This window comes from Dinoponera quadriceps, unplaced genomic scaffold (genome assembly GCF_001313825.1).
Source record: "Dinoponera quadriceps isolate SergipeBrazil2010 unplaced genomic scaffold, ASM131382v1 scaffold545, whole genome shotgun sequence".
Classification (NCBI taxonomy): Eukaryota; Metazoa; Arthropoda; class Insecta; order Hymenoptera; family Formicidae; genus Dinoponera; species Dinoponera quadriceps.
Genome location: NW_014554681.1, coordinates 392,269 through 409,431, shown reverse-complemented (window position 1 = coordinate 409,431; position 17,163 = coordinate 392,269). Strand labels below are relative to the sequence as shown.

General features: G+C 42.2%; 1 protein-coding gene across 1 annotated transcript in view; it reads right to left on the bottom strand.

The window, feature by feature from the left end:
- The window catches only part of LOC106740845 (whirlin), a 67,350-nt gene extending 51,875 nt beyond the window's left edge, over positions 1-15,475 (bottom strand). The window contains exons 1-4 of the mRNA XM_014612288.1: positions 15,147-15,475; positions 14,335-14,633; positions 9,444-9,455; positions 6,124-6,254 (exon numbers count right to left, since the gene is read on the bottom strand). Coding sequence (XP_014467774.1) covers positions 6,124-6,254; positions 9,444-9,455; positions 14,335-14,633; positions 15,147-15,475 — 771 coding nt within the window. The remainder of the gene's footprint in view (positions 1-6,123; positions 6,255-9,443; positions 9,456-14,334; positions 14,634-15,146) is intronic.
- Positions 15,476-17,163: the final 1,688 nt, after the last annotated feature.

Genomic DNA, 17,163 nt, shown 5'->3' with positions numbered 1-17,163 from the left:
ATCGGACGCGATGTCGAAATGATAGGAATTGAAATATCATTTCGACGGGAGCTCAATATTTCACGTACAGATAGGGACAAACCGCGATGCGTACTCCGTCGAGCGCAAAAGCCGGCGATGAAACAAAAATCGGAAGGGAGGGAACGCGCACGGGAAAAATGGATCGGTCGAATTAATGTGACACGACATAACCGAGCGCGTTTTCATGGAAGGAAACATAATTTCTGCTTCTTACGAAGCTAATTGGATTCTTTAGGCAATTCGTCGAGTTTGATCGAATATAAGATAAACCCGTAATATATACATGATACGAAAGTTAATCGAACTAACCACGCGTAGCAGGAATTTCAATAATCTATCGTGTCGTGTCCGAGACATTTGATTGTGAACTTATACAAGCGTGCAGGCATGGAAACCTCATAAAACACGAAATTTCGTCTAATTTGACATATTTATGTATAAAATAGAGGTTAAAAAAAACTATTGTAATATTAAAGACTAATATATAGATGTTATAGACAAATTTCAAAATTATTGACCGTTTCGCTTCGAAAATACAGAAATGGAAAGTTTATAATTTACAGTAATATTCAAGATATAGACGTGTAAACATATATTTAAATACTTATATATACTTCTTTTTATTATCTGCGCATTTTTATTAAATCAGCTGATGCATAAATATAGCATAATAAGGAAAATAAAAAATATTTTCATATATGTAATACTAAGTATATATATTTACTTCGGCTCCGTTTCAAATTAATACTTATTATTTGGTTAGTGAAATAGATGTATAGAAAAGAAATTTTGCTTGATAAATAATAAATTTATGAGAGGAGCATTCCTTGATGTGCCATTGGAAATATAGCACTTACCATTATAATCTCCTTAAAAACCGCCAAAACGCGCTTGGTTACATCGTGTCGCGTTAATTCAAACAAAGTCTTTATCGCCGGCTTTTTTCTTCCGTGCGATATCGCGGACCGAAAAAATGCGGGCGAAGGCGTGTAATGAATAAATCAGAGGGCCGCTTTTTGTCCTGCGAAAAACAAAGTCGTTTTCCGTGTCTTGATTCGATCATCTCTTAACTTGGCGGATTCAAAGCGGAGGACGCGAAATTGAGGGACACCGGCGAAATGGAGAAATATCAATAAGCGAAATCGCGTCTTAGAGGACCCGGTCTGGAGACGTTTTGAATCGAAGGCTCGACGTAAGTGCATTTATACGGAGAGACATTTGTGGGACGAAGTGGGCGCAATTTCGTCTGGAAATACGGCGAAGTGCAGCTTACGTAAACTGTCCGCCGGAAACGCCCGGATTATTTTCGCGTCTGAATATTAGTTTTCATCTGTCCGTCGCGAGAATAAGGTATTTCGCGGAATAAGGAACGACATATATTGCGCATGTATACGTACGAATATTGGATTTCGCGGGTCTCGTGTAGTAGAAATCCACTTACCGGCGAATTTTTATCTCCGCTAGATTTGCGAATACAATGAGGATCCCGGAGTTACTTGCAGCTTATTTCAGAAATAACGCTCGTCCGTGCCGTGGCATAAATTTCGCGTAATTCCGCGACCGCGAGAAATCCTTCTCTCGGAAATACCACGGAGCATAAATTTTCGGATAAAGAAGGTTATAAAATGTCTCGATATTTCATAGCATCCTTTATGTAACGCTCGTTTGAAAATCCACCGTGAGAAAGACGTGGAGGCTCACGTGAAAGGCTCGCAAGAGGCGAAACTGTTCTACATTATTCTCGAGTTTTGAATATTCATTTTGTTTTACGATGGTACTTTCGGCTCTCGTGGTGTTTAGTTTTCGAAAAATCTCACAAATTCGCGCTCGCGAGCTGAGTTGACGTGATAGCGCGGCCACGCGCGAGAAAGATCTCGTTAATTTGGAAGTTAATTTCAAGTAACGACGCGGCGGACGAAGGAGGGGATCGCATAAATTCCGAGGGCGAGCACGTACACGTCACACAGGGCTGGAATCGCGCAGTCCGGGGATGGGGTGAAAAGGAATTAAGGCCGGACTTGCTAAATATTTTTACGTCACACATAAACTTTACATCACGAGCGACGGGGGCTATACAGTCGATCGATTCGACGGTTGGAAGGCACGTATCTAGAAGACGACGCAAGGAAGGGTAATCAGGGATGGATATAGACGCCGCGACCCATTCGCTCACCCTCCCGTGACAGCGATTTTTCCGGAATATCTTCGGCCTAAGTCTCTACAACCCGACCTATATCCTTCCTTTCGTTCTACGCGTCTATCGATTCTCGCGCGATCCTTTAACATTTCTCTCCACACGTGGAAAATCGTGCCGCGCGAGCGGCGGAACAAACGGAGAGCGAAATCGATGGAAAATCGTCGGCGCGGAGAACATTAGTCGTTGCGGTTTTCCGCAGTACCGATACATTTCGCACATTTTTATTCAAATCTATATTTATCTTTATACTTATACACACTTAGCTTCGCAATTCATTTCACACGGCTGTAAAATTAGAATCTCCCCTATTTTTCCCGGAATGTAACCGGCGTACTTTTAAGAACTTAAAAAAAAAAAGAATGAGATGAAAGGCAATTTGACGAGTAAAACTGATAGATAACTTATACGGAAGATAACCGTTTTTTCGATGTCGAATTGAGATTGAGTGAACGTAAATCGCGTATTCGACGTCCACGAGCGCGAAATGCGTTATCATCATCGGCGAGTCGCTCACGCAAGGAATCGCGCAGAACTGTTACAAAGCAGAGAGTCGTCCAAGTGGAAGGAACCACCGCGAGAGTAATCTCTGGTGTAAATGGTCCCGACGACTATCTCTACCGCGTACATAGCTATTCCCAGCGGTGGCTCAGGAGGCTCAAGACAAAAGACTGTGGAGAATAGAGGTGTCTAGTCGGCCGAGTGACGCGAATCCGTCGGAAAGCGCGAAATAGGCCTCTCAAGTAATCGAATATCTGAACATCGACTAACCGAACATCCGAAATCCGATGCGAAAATATGTGAGAAAAATGTGTTTTCAAAGTTAACCTCAGTATAAAAACAAAGATATGCAAGCAGACAATGAAATTGTGCAAAATGTGCCAATATTAACATAAATAAACAAGAACGTTAATGTTAACACATTTTGCTTAATTTTATTATTATTTGCATATCTTTGTTCTTCACTGAAGTTAAACTTGAAAAAGTTTTTAATTTTCGCCCGAAAATCGCTCCGAACTTCCAAGTACATTAGAACACTCCAAACTGCGTTATTCGGATAATCCGGATAATCCGAATTATTCAAGTTTAAACCGTAAGAAGATCCGGATCTAGAACCGAATTTGTATCCGTGCGAATTTGTATTCAAATTAAGTAAAAGAAAAACAGATAATATCATAATAATATAATAAAAATGACAGATCAAGCTAATGACAAGAAAAACTGAAATACTTATTCAAAAACATAAATACATATAATCGTCTCATATTTTTTCGTAACACACACACACACACACACACATAAGAAGTAGAATAAAACAATAATTTATCGTTTAATTTATTAATTAGAGAAGGTTTCAGATGTTTTTATAATATAGAAAATTGTATTACTGGAATTCAAGGATCGGTTCATGCGTAGAAGGCTGATTCGCCGTGTGTGTACGTTTGTAACAACTATTTTCTAACTAACTAACAATTTTCCGACATGTGCTTAATACACTATTAATATACACATTTATATTCTCCCATTATAATTTACACGTATCGCTACAACAGCTGCTTGGTTCTTATTGACCATTATTTCTTTCTTTCTTAATTAATCAGTAATAGAGCCGTTTATTAATACATTTGTAAAACATATACTAATTTACTGATTGTCCAATTTTCGAGAGAGATCTAGATTGCTGCGAACGTGCCTGTTCCACCACTTCCGAATTTTGGAAATTTCCCGACTCGCGAAGCGACATTTCTCCATTCGGTTGACTGAGAGTCGCAAAGTCAATCTACGTATGCTTCCTTACGATACTTCAACTTCAGAATTTAACTCGGGATTATACTTCTCTTTCTCCCTCGCGTCTTTATTAACATCTCGAATTAGATGGCGAACTTCCTCGATTTTTCCTCAGCGTTGAAGTTCAGCCTCGAGTCTCGGCCGGGCAATCACAACTTGCTCGATTGCGAATTTAAATTTATGCGCAATACTCGCGGTCTTCTCTCGCCCTTGTCAGTGCGCAGATTGGCACTCGAGGGGGCGACGTTTAACTTCGTATGCGCGAATATCCGGTTAGTGTTTGCCACTTGCGAGCGTCGAGCGTGTACTAATCCGGCGACAATGATATTCCCTCGAATCGTTTACCCGGCGGATCAAAGAGCGCCCTTCGGCAGTGCTCGAGTTCGCGCGCGAGTTTCTTCACGAGCAACTCTTCGCGAAACCATACGTAGTGGCGTTCGTCAAAGACGTGCGGGGGCTCTTTAGCGAGACGTCGTTGTGAAACGTCCTCGAGGTGTATGCCGTCCGAACTAGTTTCACCACAATCAACAGCACGATTACGAGGAAACGTAGGTCGCAGAAGCGACAGAAACTTCAATGCGCGGATCGGATGCCGTTTTAACACCAGTTACTTCAATTTCCGCCGCTATTTACAAACCTTGCGAGTTCCCTTGATTCGCGAATGGGCGATTAAAGATGCAATATCCGTCTTCTTCTTCTCCAATGGATATATATTTTTCGTAAATAAATAACTATCCCGTTTCATCATTTCGCATAGGTATTCCCCGTTAATAAGCAAGGAAATAAATATCGAAACGCGAGCTTCACGAAGTCGTAGCGGCTTCATCAACCCCCCCGCTTTGAAGGGTAACATGAATGAAAACGAAAAGAAGAAAAAAGCCGAGAAGAATACGAAGAAAATCGTAGCGCTGGAAATATAAGGGGCGAGAAGCTAATCTCGAGCACGGTTTTGGTCCGGTTATTTGCACCGAGGATTTACAGATGCTCTAAGTTTCTTCCCGATTTCCTCTATCTAATACGGCCGAGGGGAGCGGAGGGGTCGTACTCTCTAGAGCAGTCGTGAGACCGTCCCTAAAGTCAGTCGTAAATATCAGATGCGTCTGAACGATTACGTCGGTGGACTGGGTCTAGAAGTGGCCATTAATTGGGCTGACCCTAATTAGTCATTTTTTGCTCTTATTTTTGCCGAAGACCTCGGTGACAAAAGTCCTCTCGATTCGGGACGGTAACGCTCGTGACCGAAACATGAAGTTCCTGCGATTTCGCCTTGTTTTTCAAGCTAATTTAAGCTTGCGTTCGCAGCGAAATTATTCTTCCAATGATTGAATTGTGAATGGATGAGTTTCGAGAAGAAAATTGTTTAAACTGAGCCAGTCGGTAATTCCACGATAAATTGATAGTAATTTCCTAATGATAATTATAATTATAATTAATAATAACCTCCTGATGTCGTTGAAATTTTTATGTACTAATCGTTTCAATAAAGGGAGATCTTGAGAATTAATTTTCTGATAAGATAAAATCAAATCGTGAAATTAGTCGGAAGATTAGAGACGTGTCAAAGCATCAAGAAGATATACGGAGAAAATATTGTAGTAAGAATTACTACAAAATTTTACAATGCTGGACTCTATCGGAATTATTACGAGTGAAATCATTACATGTTGTAATCTTTAGTAATGCGTATACAACGAAATACATCACTAAAGATTACACATCATAATTTCAGTTATAATTCCGGTATGGTACAGTGTTACAAAATTTTGTGGTAATTTTTACTGCCATATTTTCTCCGTGTACGAGAAAGAAGATATTTGTTACCAGGGAAAAAAGGAGAGGTGCGCCGGACGTCGGAATGCGGACGAGTCTTGAATTTTAGAACGTACAACACAAGAGATTAATGAGACCGTACGAGGAAGAAGACAAAGAAATTCGTACGTTGCGAGTTTTCACGTCTCGGAGATCGGGAATCGCGCTATATCTTCTCGTTCTCGTATTTTCGAAGTTCCCGGTCGAGACTTGAGAAGTGGAAGGCAACGGCACCGACAGAATTAGAGGATTGTGGGTGACGTTGAGGGCTCGTAGGGGGGTTGAGATAGCGGACCAAAAGTTGGACTTACTTTGAGGGCCTCCTCGTGGGTCACGGCGCGGAAGGGTGTGCCGTTCACCTCCAGGATGGTGTCTCCTGGCCTGAGTCCAGCGCGCTCGGCCACCGAACCTTCCTCCACCCTCGAGATGTAGACTCCCACCCCTGAAAACAATTCGCAGACTTTCTATCAGGCCAAAAGCTGCCGCGCTGCTGGTTCGCGATCGGTGCCAGCGAAGACCTTCCGCCCATGACGCGCTCGAACGACTCCCATTCCGTCTCATAAAACGAGCTCCCTCGATCTTTCGCGATCCTGCATCCGGATAAATTGGAAGGGCTTCTATTTTAAAATTATGAAAAATAAATGGAGAAATTTAAGAACGCGTGAATGACATCTCGGCCGCGAATTTTCCTAACTTGGACATATTTTCGTAAAAAAATGCACCACGCAAAGTGACGGTGTTTCTCTTTTACCAATTGTTGAGAATAAGTCAGCGCTCGTGAAACGAACGATATAGGATGTTTCAAAACGCGCGCGAGTGACGTCTCGGAGACGGTACTTGCGGAGGTAGAGACCTTACGCGAACGTGGACGTGATTTTTCGACAATTATTGGCTGGATGTTGATAAATTAGCGCTTGCATCTAAAGTAGAGGGTGACGCGCACCCGGTGTGAAGGCGAGAAGGACCTGTTGGGTACTATGTAACAGGCAAATTGACTTTGTGGCGGAGCTGGCAAACTTCCCCGATATACTTGTTGAATCGGATATAATAAACGCCATGGGCAGAAATATCGTGAAAATAAGAGAGGAGAATGTAAAAAGACGTATGCGGATGCATCAAAGTGAGAAGTAGATACAGAAAACAGCGTGTGTGTATATCTGTCTGTTGCATGTATCTTTGTGCGTGTATATGTGTATGTGCGTGTCTGATTCCTCTGTATTAGAATAGATGCACGTGTGTATATTCGTGATAGAAAGAAAGACATGCATAGATTCTTCGAAGAGTCAAGAGGAAACGTGATTGCATCGCATGATGTGCATCGTGCTTGCATTATGCATTCGTGATATTTCTGTATCGTATTATTTACGTGTGCACCTATGTATGTGCGTATATATATATATATATATATATATATATATATACACACATATATATTTAGGTATGTTCGTTTGCGAGTATTTTTCATTGCGTCGAGAAAGCAATAATCGATGGCAGCCGATAGTGCCTCTCCGAGCGGAGCCGCTTCCTATGAATTTTTGAAGATCCACGAGGACAATGAAATCTGTACAATGTGAAAAAATTCCTCTTACGCGTGACGTAATACAGTGAGACGGTATTGGTTTTAGCGAGTTCGACCGATTTTGCGATGAAAAATTACACGTCTAAATATCTGATATATCTGTCTCATGCTTCGTGAATTTAATTTTCTCGGTGAAGGAATATAAAAATGATATGAATATATAAAACTATAAATAAATGTATAAAATACAACAGTCATATATATATATATATACATTTTATATATAATTTACACAATTCTTTAGAATTAGAGATCAATATAAATGGCACAATTTAAGTTACATCGTAAAACCGAAATTATCATTGTTACAAGATTATTATTATTATTATTGTTACACCGGAACTACTCGATCTGCTCCAAACAAACGAGACATCAATATCATTTTTCGGAGTCGAGAGTTCTCCGCCGTACGGCTACGTAGTGTCCATGAAACATTCAGTTGTGTGTAGAGGGGCATGTCAATCGTGGCGAAGCGAGAAATAGAGAAAGAGAGAGATAGACCAAGAAAGAGAAAGAGAGAGACAAAGGAAATGCGACGACCAGAGCACAGAAGTTCGTGAGATTTCACGGTAAGCTCGCCCACTCGACCGGTCGAAAGTGCATTAAGGCGCGGCCTCAGGGATTTCCTTTGAATATAAACGAAATCTCTCTTCCGTTCTGTTATTCCTGTTGTCAGGACGTTGTCTGGCTCGTTCTACGGGTACATTTCGTGCCACCTGAGCAGGTAAGCTCATCGCGAAATCTCACGTACTCTTCCGGCCATTCTGGCGGATGACACATCGAATCGCACGCTCGAACTGCATTTCTGCGGTTCACGACTCCTTGTTTATTGTGTGTTTGCGCTGGTAGCGTATTATCATCGTCGGTTGTCCCCGTCGAGGTCGACGAGAGTCTTCCGAGCGACGAGAAAGACAGAGAAAAGGAGAAAGAGAGAAGGCGAATCTAAAGATCGGTCGAGATGAAAATAGTCCGTGTGTGCAGTTGCTTTTCGTATTGCCGAGTATACTCGAGATGGAAATGCGATTAATTGAGAATTTTCCACGATTCTTTAAACGCATTTACAATTCTTCGATTCTATTCTCTCGTCATTGTCATATACAGAGTGTTTCGTTAAATTCATCTGGAGCTTCTCTTTCCTCACTTGATTGTATTCCCAAGTGAAGTTTTTCCGAGCTCAAGGATAATCTTCTTTCGAGGAAAATTTGTTCAGACGAGAGCTCTCGCAGCGCCGTTTGAATGTTCACTGTTCAACGTCTCGGCGGTCACGCGCGTAATTAAATTTGCATTTTAGCGAGGTTTGCTCGAAGTTCCTCGAAACGAAGCCCAGTTGTCCATATTTGCGGCCTAGAATTATCATTATAATTCGTGACGATTTGACCAGCTGTTCAAATGAATCCGTAACTTCAAATTAGCCTTCATTCCTTTTGTCTTTCGTACACAGAGAGAATATCGTAATAAAAATTGCCACAAAAGTTTATAATGCTAAATCATACCGGAATTAGAATTGAAATTATTATGTGTGTTGTAATCTTCAGTGATGTATTTCATGTGTACACATCACTAAAGATTACAACGCATATAATAATTCTAGTCATAATTCCGGTCCGACTTTACAAAAATTTGTGGTAATTTTTACTACCAAATTTTCCTCGTCGTATCGAAGTGAAACCGATCGATGATTTGTGTCACGAATAAAAACACCCTGCATACGAAGATAATTTACGGAAGGAGAAATCGTGTGTGGTAATTCGGGAAACACGCGAAAAACATTGATTTCTATTTAAATGACACTTATGAAAGCTCGGTGGCGCTCTTCATCGTCATTTCGAACGCTCCGCTTTATCTGCTTCGTTCGCTCCCGCTTGGTTTTTCGAGCTTTGTGACTGACGAAAGTGCAGGCTCTCTCTTCTACGCGATCATACACACACTACACGCATATGCATTGTACACCCATGCAACGAACTGTCGGCGTGCCAAGTCTAGAGAGGAAGTAGCTTTCTGACAGATACTCGTAGTGAGATGCGTTAACCCTCCTTTCTCTCGTCGAGTTACCTGACTGCGCTTCTGGTACAGCGAAACAGAAAATAAGAATGACACAATGCAAGTTGGTTTATTCTCAAACCCAGCCGGTCGCGGACGATGACAAAATCCGCAGAAAGCTCGCTTTAAGTTCAATGAGTCTTTCCCCCCTCGAAGTGTCATCGGCGCAAAATAATACGATTAAACTCCAAATGGAGCTGCTAATTTACGATAACGCGCGTGGTAAAACGATAAAGTCGCCAATATGAGCAACAGAGTAAAGAATCGGAATTTTATCAGATGCAAAAGTAGTTCCTGTCGGGCCATTAATTGTACAAGTACTTGGAAAATCTTATATGATAATTTCACACGACGAATTTTAATATTAAAAAAAAAATCGTAAAATCGTGAGCGAGATTAATTAAATTAATTCTCAAGAATTATGCTCGAGCGGCTCTTATGCTTTCAATAAAACGCAGAAATCTCGGGTGAGCTTTCGCGAGGGGAGCGACTATTAAATTTTTCTCATGCGAAATTGCAATTTCCGACGACAGAATGAATTTTACGCCCGAAGTGTAATGAAACTCTCGATAACGCGAGAAAAAGGTGCCCGGACGGGCACTTTTTCCGACTTTCTGCAAATTTCAGCATCGTTTGAAACAGGTTTTTAGTGCCGCGATCCGCGCGGCAGGCAAGATAGGTCTTTTGAGGCCTCTCGCGGAATATGAGAGAAAGAGAGAGAGAGAGAGAGAGAGAGAGAGAGCTTTTCGGATTTGGTGGTTTCACGCTCGAATTCACGGCGATGATAAAGCTCGTCAAGCGACATGATAACCAGCGCGCGTGTATGTGCAGCGTCAATGCGTGATTAAGCGTGAGATTTAACACTCGCAGTCTCCCCCAGCGATCATCGTGACAGACCGTGCTGTCGAATCGTCCCGCGACTCTGATTTCTTCCCTGGTACTCTCATTTCTCGCGAATCTTCGAGTTCCTCCGAAGGAATCCGAAGTATTAAAAATGAGATGTCAGGAAATCCTCTAAATAGGAATTAAAAGACCCGAAATATTAATATTACAAGTTAAAAATGTTCGTACCTTTTAATACTCATTATTTTATCCGACCGTTATTCTCTTTACATTTTTCTGAAGTGAGTAAACGTGTCAAACATTTCCAATATCGGAGAAACGTTTGGCCGCGCACGCGATGAAAATTTCATATTTCCCGAACATCGCGGTTGTTACACCGGAGAACGTATCGCGAGCTAGTCTGATTTATCTTTGAGACCGCGAGGATTAACAGGCTCGGGACCGTGAAACCGGATCTTGTCGCTTTTGTTATTTTAACGACTTTAAGACGGCACTCTAGCGCATCCTTGCCTCGTCACGCGGATCCTGTACGAGGTCCTGCTTACACCAGTTCAGTTGCGAGGAACCTCTCTGGAAAACTCGCAATGCTTATCCTTCGTGAACGCGAGTCGAAAATTGCTCGGAGAAGGTGTTATTGACACGTTGAAAACTATTCAAAGGATAATCGCATTATCGGAAAGATAATCCATGCTTGTGCGGACGTTCTTAACGTTTCATAACGATCGCTTTTTTCACCACGAACCTTTGATGCGTCTCGAGCTTTTTTAAGCCGTGAACTTGTGAAAATAGGAGATACGTTGCGAAAAAATAAATTCCAAGTAGAAATTGATTTAATTATTCTTTGTATCTGTATTTGGGTAGTTAAGATGCGTACTCGAGTTACTCGCAATGAGATCGCGAGGCCGCGTCGCGTTACGAAGCGGCGAGTCCGACATGAATAAGCGGCCAACTTGCGGAATTGCAACAGCTATTGTTAGTTAACGCGCCAAGTATTTTTTCCTCGATGATCGAGTTTTCCAGACAGATTACCGAGCGAAACAACAACGATGATGACGACGACGACGATGAACTCCGGCCGTGCGATTTGCGGCGCAAACGCGTCTCGATGGATCGATAACTCATTATCGCTTCGACCATCGAACGGCGAACAGACCGGAGTTCTACCTCTCGTAAGAGAGAGAGAGAGAGAGAGAGAGAGAGAGAGAGTGAAAAAAAAATAGTCAAGAGAAGAGGGAGAGAAAGAGAGAGAGAGAGAGTCTGTGCAAAACGCGCACGTTCCTCCTCTATCGAGTCCGCGTGCAAACAATCGTCACTGTGGCGGAAAACGGATGCTTAACGATCGTGAAAATGTTTTTGCTCTGCTTTTTCGTTCCGTCGAATATCGTCCTCGCGACAGGAACATTTACTCTTCGCCGCGATCCGCAAATAGACATCTCGATTAATTCGCGCGTGTTATAAACACGAGCGAGTGTATTTCACATTCAGCAAACAGCTGCAAAGCGAAGAGATTAATTATTCTTCTGTTAAAATAATCATCTCTTTTTTTCCCATCTTTTCGTTTGTATCGTGAAATGACGCAATTTAATTACCCCGCGCTGGAAACCCCGAGAAAATGTTCTGCATTTTCACGGGCGAGGTGGGAAATAAATCGAAACGTATAATTTTCCTATTCACTGTGCGAAATCTAACTGAAGAAGTATATAATCGGGTCGAGGTATAATTGAACGTCTGCTGTCGCGAGGATTAAGATGCGCAAGGACGATTCGCTGATCATATGCTGAAGCACGCACAAGCGCAAAGTGTCGGGACACGATGTGAGTGCCAACCGAGGTAACTTAGGCACGCAGCACGGGAAAGGAACAATTCAATTATCAGAGAAACGATTTAGCAGAAATCAGTGAGGGGCGAGTCATCTGGCGGTCGGTTCTTTGAGATACTTCGCGTCGCGAATGTAGACGTTACGGAGACTATCGATCAACAATTATGCATCATATAATCAGATATGCGGCACGTCACGCTGCTCAACGTCGCGCTTTATTGAAATACGAATTTGTTCTCCCTTTTTTTTTTTTTAGATTTTCGCTACCATTCGGTATCCTCGATTTTTAATAAGAATAATTAATAAAAGCGTCACGGAATATTCACACAGTTCACGAAATTGTTTCCGGGTTTATCAAATTACCAAAATTCGAGCGATAAAGTGCGAACTCACACGTTACTGCGAATTTATGCAGATTCGCGAGGTCACGAGCGACTACCGAGACGGTGTCAAATCGCGGTAACGCGTTTGGCGTCAACTCGTTGTCGAAAGCACCGTGATCAGATTCACGGCAGCATAGGCTATGTTTAGACTGGAATTTAAGTTTAGTGACACCCGTGGTTTATGTGAACAGTGTAAAATCGACTTAATTATTCCTGATGTTATAACTATTGGTGTTACTCATGTTACAAACAATTATGTTTCAACTATACGATATGTAGCACTGGCAGTTACAACATCGAGAATTACAAAATCGGCTTTATGTCGTACGGGCATCGCTGAATAGATTGCGGATTATCGCGCGAACGTGCCCAGGTAGACAGGTTCATGTAAATTTAGTAACAACTTTGCTGATCAATTTGCAAAGGTCGTCTCTCTAATGGGCGATTCATACCAGTGTCAGTTCAGTCTCGGTGTTAATTTTATCTACCCGGATACCGGAGTAATTGAATATACGGCTAATTTAAGATGTTATTATTACTTGTTATCGTTAGAAAAATCGATAATTTATAGTGTCTGAAATTAGCCATACACTCAGCTACTGAAAGATCCGGACACTCGAAACTGACAGCATTAATTACGGTACTCGTATTATATCACGTAAAGTGGCGAAATGGAAATTCGAAAGAAATGAGAAAAAAATTACCAAAATTTACACGAAACCATGTCATATGTAACGTAATACGCAAATCTGAGTATAGCTTTTAGTAAATTTGCCGCTGCAACGACGTAACGTAGATTTACATTATTGTATGAAGCAAATTTAATAACACAGGATGAAAAAAATAAATTTGTGTTGAGTAACTTTAATCAGAGTAGGTGTTTCTTATGGATTTTCCGTTACGAAAAACAATGCTGCTGACTAAATTCCATCACGTCGGATTTTCAAGTTATTGAATTTTGAATTTTAAGATGAGAAAGCAGCGATTCGTAGTAAACAAATATATGATAAATCACTAAGAACAATTCTAAAATGGCTAATAAAACAAATATTTCCAAATAAGTGAAATTTTATTGAATTTCAATAAGGAAGAAAAAGTTTCTTTAAATTTTAATCAAACAAGTTACATTAAAAATTTGACATTTTAATAACGATAATTTGTTTAGCCGATAAATACCCAGATAAATAGTCGATAAAATCGCTAATTCTTATCTTAAAACTTACAATAACTTTAAACTTAATACGATGGAACAATTTAGTCGGCGGAATTATTTTTCGCGACTGAAAAATCCATAAGAAACACCTCTGATTACAGTCACTTGACAAACATTTCTTTTTGTCAGTCTGTGTAATCAATTTAATACAGTATATTTTTTCTTTATAAATATAATATGAAAAAAAAAATAAAATAAAAGTGAAATTTCTCGAAAAGACGGTAGCAAGAAAATCGAAAAATTCAAGTCCACATCATTGACTGTCGCGCGTCGTGATAATTACGAAAGTCTGAACAGCCACAGATAGAGAGATGGATCCTCGATTCCGCGGTAAGACGAATTTCCGAATCGAGACGCGATACAGGGACACGGCGGTCGCGAGTTTCTCCTTTTTCTTTTACGGTCACGCGCTTCTCCCTCTCGTTCGTTTACGGCCGCGGGTGCGACGCCAGACGACTCGCTCTGAGCGTATAAGTAGCACGTAACACGGCGCGGTTACACGGCGACAGATAACAAGGTGAGGCTCTTTGTCGACGAGTGACGATAGTCAGAACTAACGTGGAGTAAACCGCTGGGTAAAAGTACCTCGTTCTCGAGGCACGAAGTACGGCGACGGGGGTAGCCTGAAGGTACTTCGGATCTCACCTGCGTCCTTGCCACCCTTCACGCAGATGCCAAAGCCATGGTGAGAGTCCGGCGGATCTCTCGTCATGGTGATTGTCCTTACGGTGAGCTCCTGCAGGCTGAGCGGCTGCTGCGCGACCGGCGACGTAGGCGGGTTCGTGGTGTTCGTCTGCTGCTGCTGTTGCTGCGACTGCTGCGACTGCTGCTGCTGCGAGCCGGTGGTCGGCGTGCTGCGGACCGCCGCGACGCTCGCCGGGCTGGACGCCGGCGTTCTCCGATCGCCTTGGCGACGTTCCGACGTCATGCTGTTGCCGAATAGCCTGCGGGAGATCGAAAATTGCGTTCCTTCGAGATGCACAGGCTGTCTGACACAAGCTGCGCCATTCCTCACCATATCTGTAGTTAAAGTGAACAAAAAAGTCCTCTGGTATTTTCTAAAAAAAAAACCACGTGAAATTCCGTGAGTTATTAATCGTTGAAAATGGCCGTGTACAGAGGCTTCTTTATTTAATAACTCCAAAATCTGCGTGTTATTTGCAAAATGGTAGAGGACTTTTTCTTCACATTGACCTAAACCACAATGTGACAGATAGCTTGCGTCAGACACCCTGAATACGTACAACTTCCAGTGTTTCATCTGCACGAGAAGAGAATGAGCGCGAGTACTCTAAATGTAGTTCCAAATCGCTCGGAAATCGCATTCGACGCAACCCCCCCCATCCCCTTTATTCAGAATGATCAAAGTAATCGCGAGTTAGACGCGGGTGAAACGAATCCAGTCCGCCATGGTAACTTCGACCTATCTTTGTTGATCGTCGTCGAGACGCTCGTACCTGAGCACCTGTTCCGGGGAGATGGCACCGGTGCCGGCGGTACCGTGACCTCTGTGCCTGTACGGGGTCGCGTGCGAGGAGTGATGATGGGGCGCGCTGGGCGGCCTCTCGACGATGGTGTAGCTGGTGCCGGGTGGACTGTAGTAGCCGCGATGTTGGCCGCCATGGTGCCTGCTGGCCGGCTCGAGGTCCTCGGCCTCGTAGCAGCCGCCGGTGCCGCTCCTCAGGAAGTGAGAACCGCTGCCGCCGCGCAGGAAGTGCGTGCCGGTGCCGGCGCCCCACTGCAGCTCCTGCAGTTCGGACCCGTAGTCCTCCGTGCTGCTGGCCATGCCTCAGGCGGTATCAGCTCGGTCACACCTGCCGGCCAAGCGAGCACGCAAGCCAGTCAGTCGGTGGAATTAATCGCCCGCCGCGTGGAAAATATGCGAACGACTCTCTCTCTCTCTCTCTCTCTCTCGCGGCGAGTCGCTCGTGCGGAAACGGTCGCGAATAGCGCGTGCGGTTAATAGCGCGGAGATTTTAGAAAATTTTAGGAGATCACGGGATAAGAGAGAGAAAAGGAGATCCGAGTGGAGACACGAATATTTTGTAATTGTAGGGTTGAGTTTTGACGAGGGGTGTTATGGAAATTTGGAACATAAATTACGTTTCTACCTCTGAAACAAATTTAAAAGATAGTAGCGGTAATAGCAGCATTATGCATATAATGTTGCTGTCATTAGCATTATCTGAGTCGGAATTTTAATTCCAAAGAGTCCTATAAATTTGGTCAAACCCGGAGGACATTGTACAGGCTGTACTGTCCTGTCTTGATGCAATAAATGGTTATTAAATGTCATTTTCTCTCCGTGTTTAAATATCTTTAAAAAAGCCCCCAAGATTCCCATATTATATATATATATATATATATATATATATATATTTGCGATTACCTTTTCATATATATAATAAGTACACAAGGATAAGTAAAATAACAAATTTTATCTCTTCATAGTATCTCGATTATTTATTTCTTCCATTGGCATCGGAAATGTATGCATATATTAAATACGTATCTTTACATTTGAAAATATATGATGCATCGTGACATCTGCATCCTCCGTCTCGGCTCCTCGACACAGCATCCTGCTCCCGGCTGTACCATCATAACATGCCGGATATTAGTTCGTGGCACTGAAGTTCGTGCAGATGCGATTCGATCGGAGAATTATTAATTGACGCAATGCCATCGGGAGTCCGATTAATTATTTCACGAGCCGACAAAAAGTTTCGTGTAAATGTAACATTCGGTAACGGGAAAGAAGTAGACATGACGCGATGCCGAAATAATGGGCAAGAAAGGGCAAAAACGTAATCCCGTCGCTGCCCCGTCCATCGAACGACCGAATGATGACAGCGATCAACGCTGTCGGACGTCGTTGGACCTTCAAGGAGATCATACCTATCTTCGCACGACACGTGTTTTTTCGAATATTTTTATCACATCCTGAGCTTCGGTAGCGACGCGTATATTACGGATTACGTGCACCAGTAATCGTCCGCTTCGGGTGATTAAAATATTGCGTCGGAGCTCGAAATATTCAATCAGAGTATCTCGTCGGCTTCGCGTTATTTAACACGATCTTTGATCGGATCGTATTTACATGGGTTGTATTTATTACATTATTTTGTACAACGAGAAACATTGACTTAAACAGCCCATGAATATGAACTTGTATATGATATGTAATTGTTTATGATCTCAATAAAAAATCATGAATAATTTACAACTACGAATACCGGTCAGAGAATTTAATGTAAATTTGTCAAATGTTGATTTTAACGCCCAATAATGCTCTTCGAATCGCGAATATGATTTTGTTTACATTTGCTAACGCTTTCTTTTTGTTTCTGTTTAACTTTGTTATTGTGTACGTAATGCAAATGTAATTAAATTTCCCTCAGTAAATACATACGCATAGCATTGTTAGAAACACGACTGTTATTTTTACCTTTGTAGTTTCCGCATAATATGTTT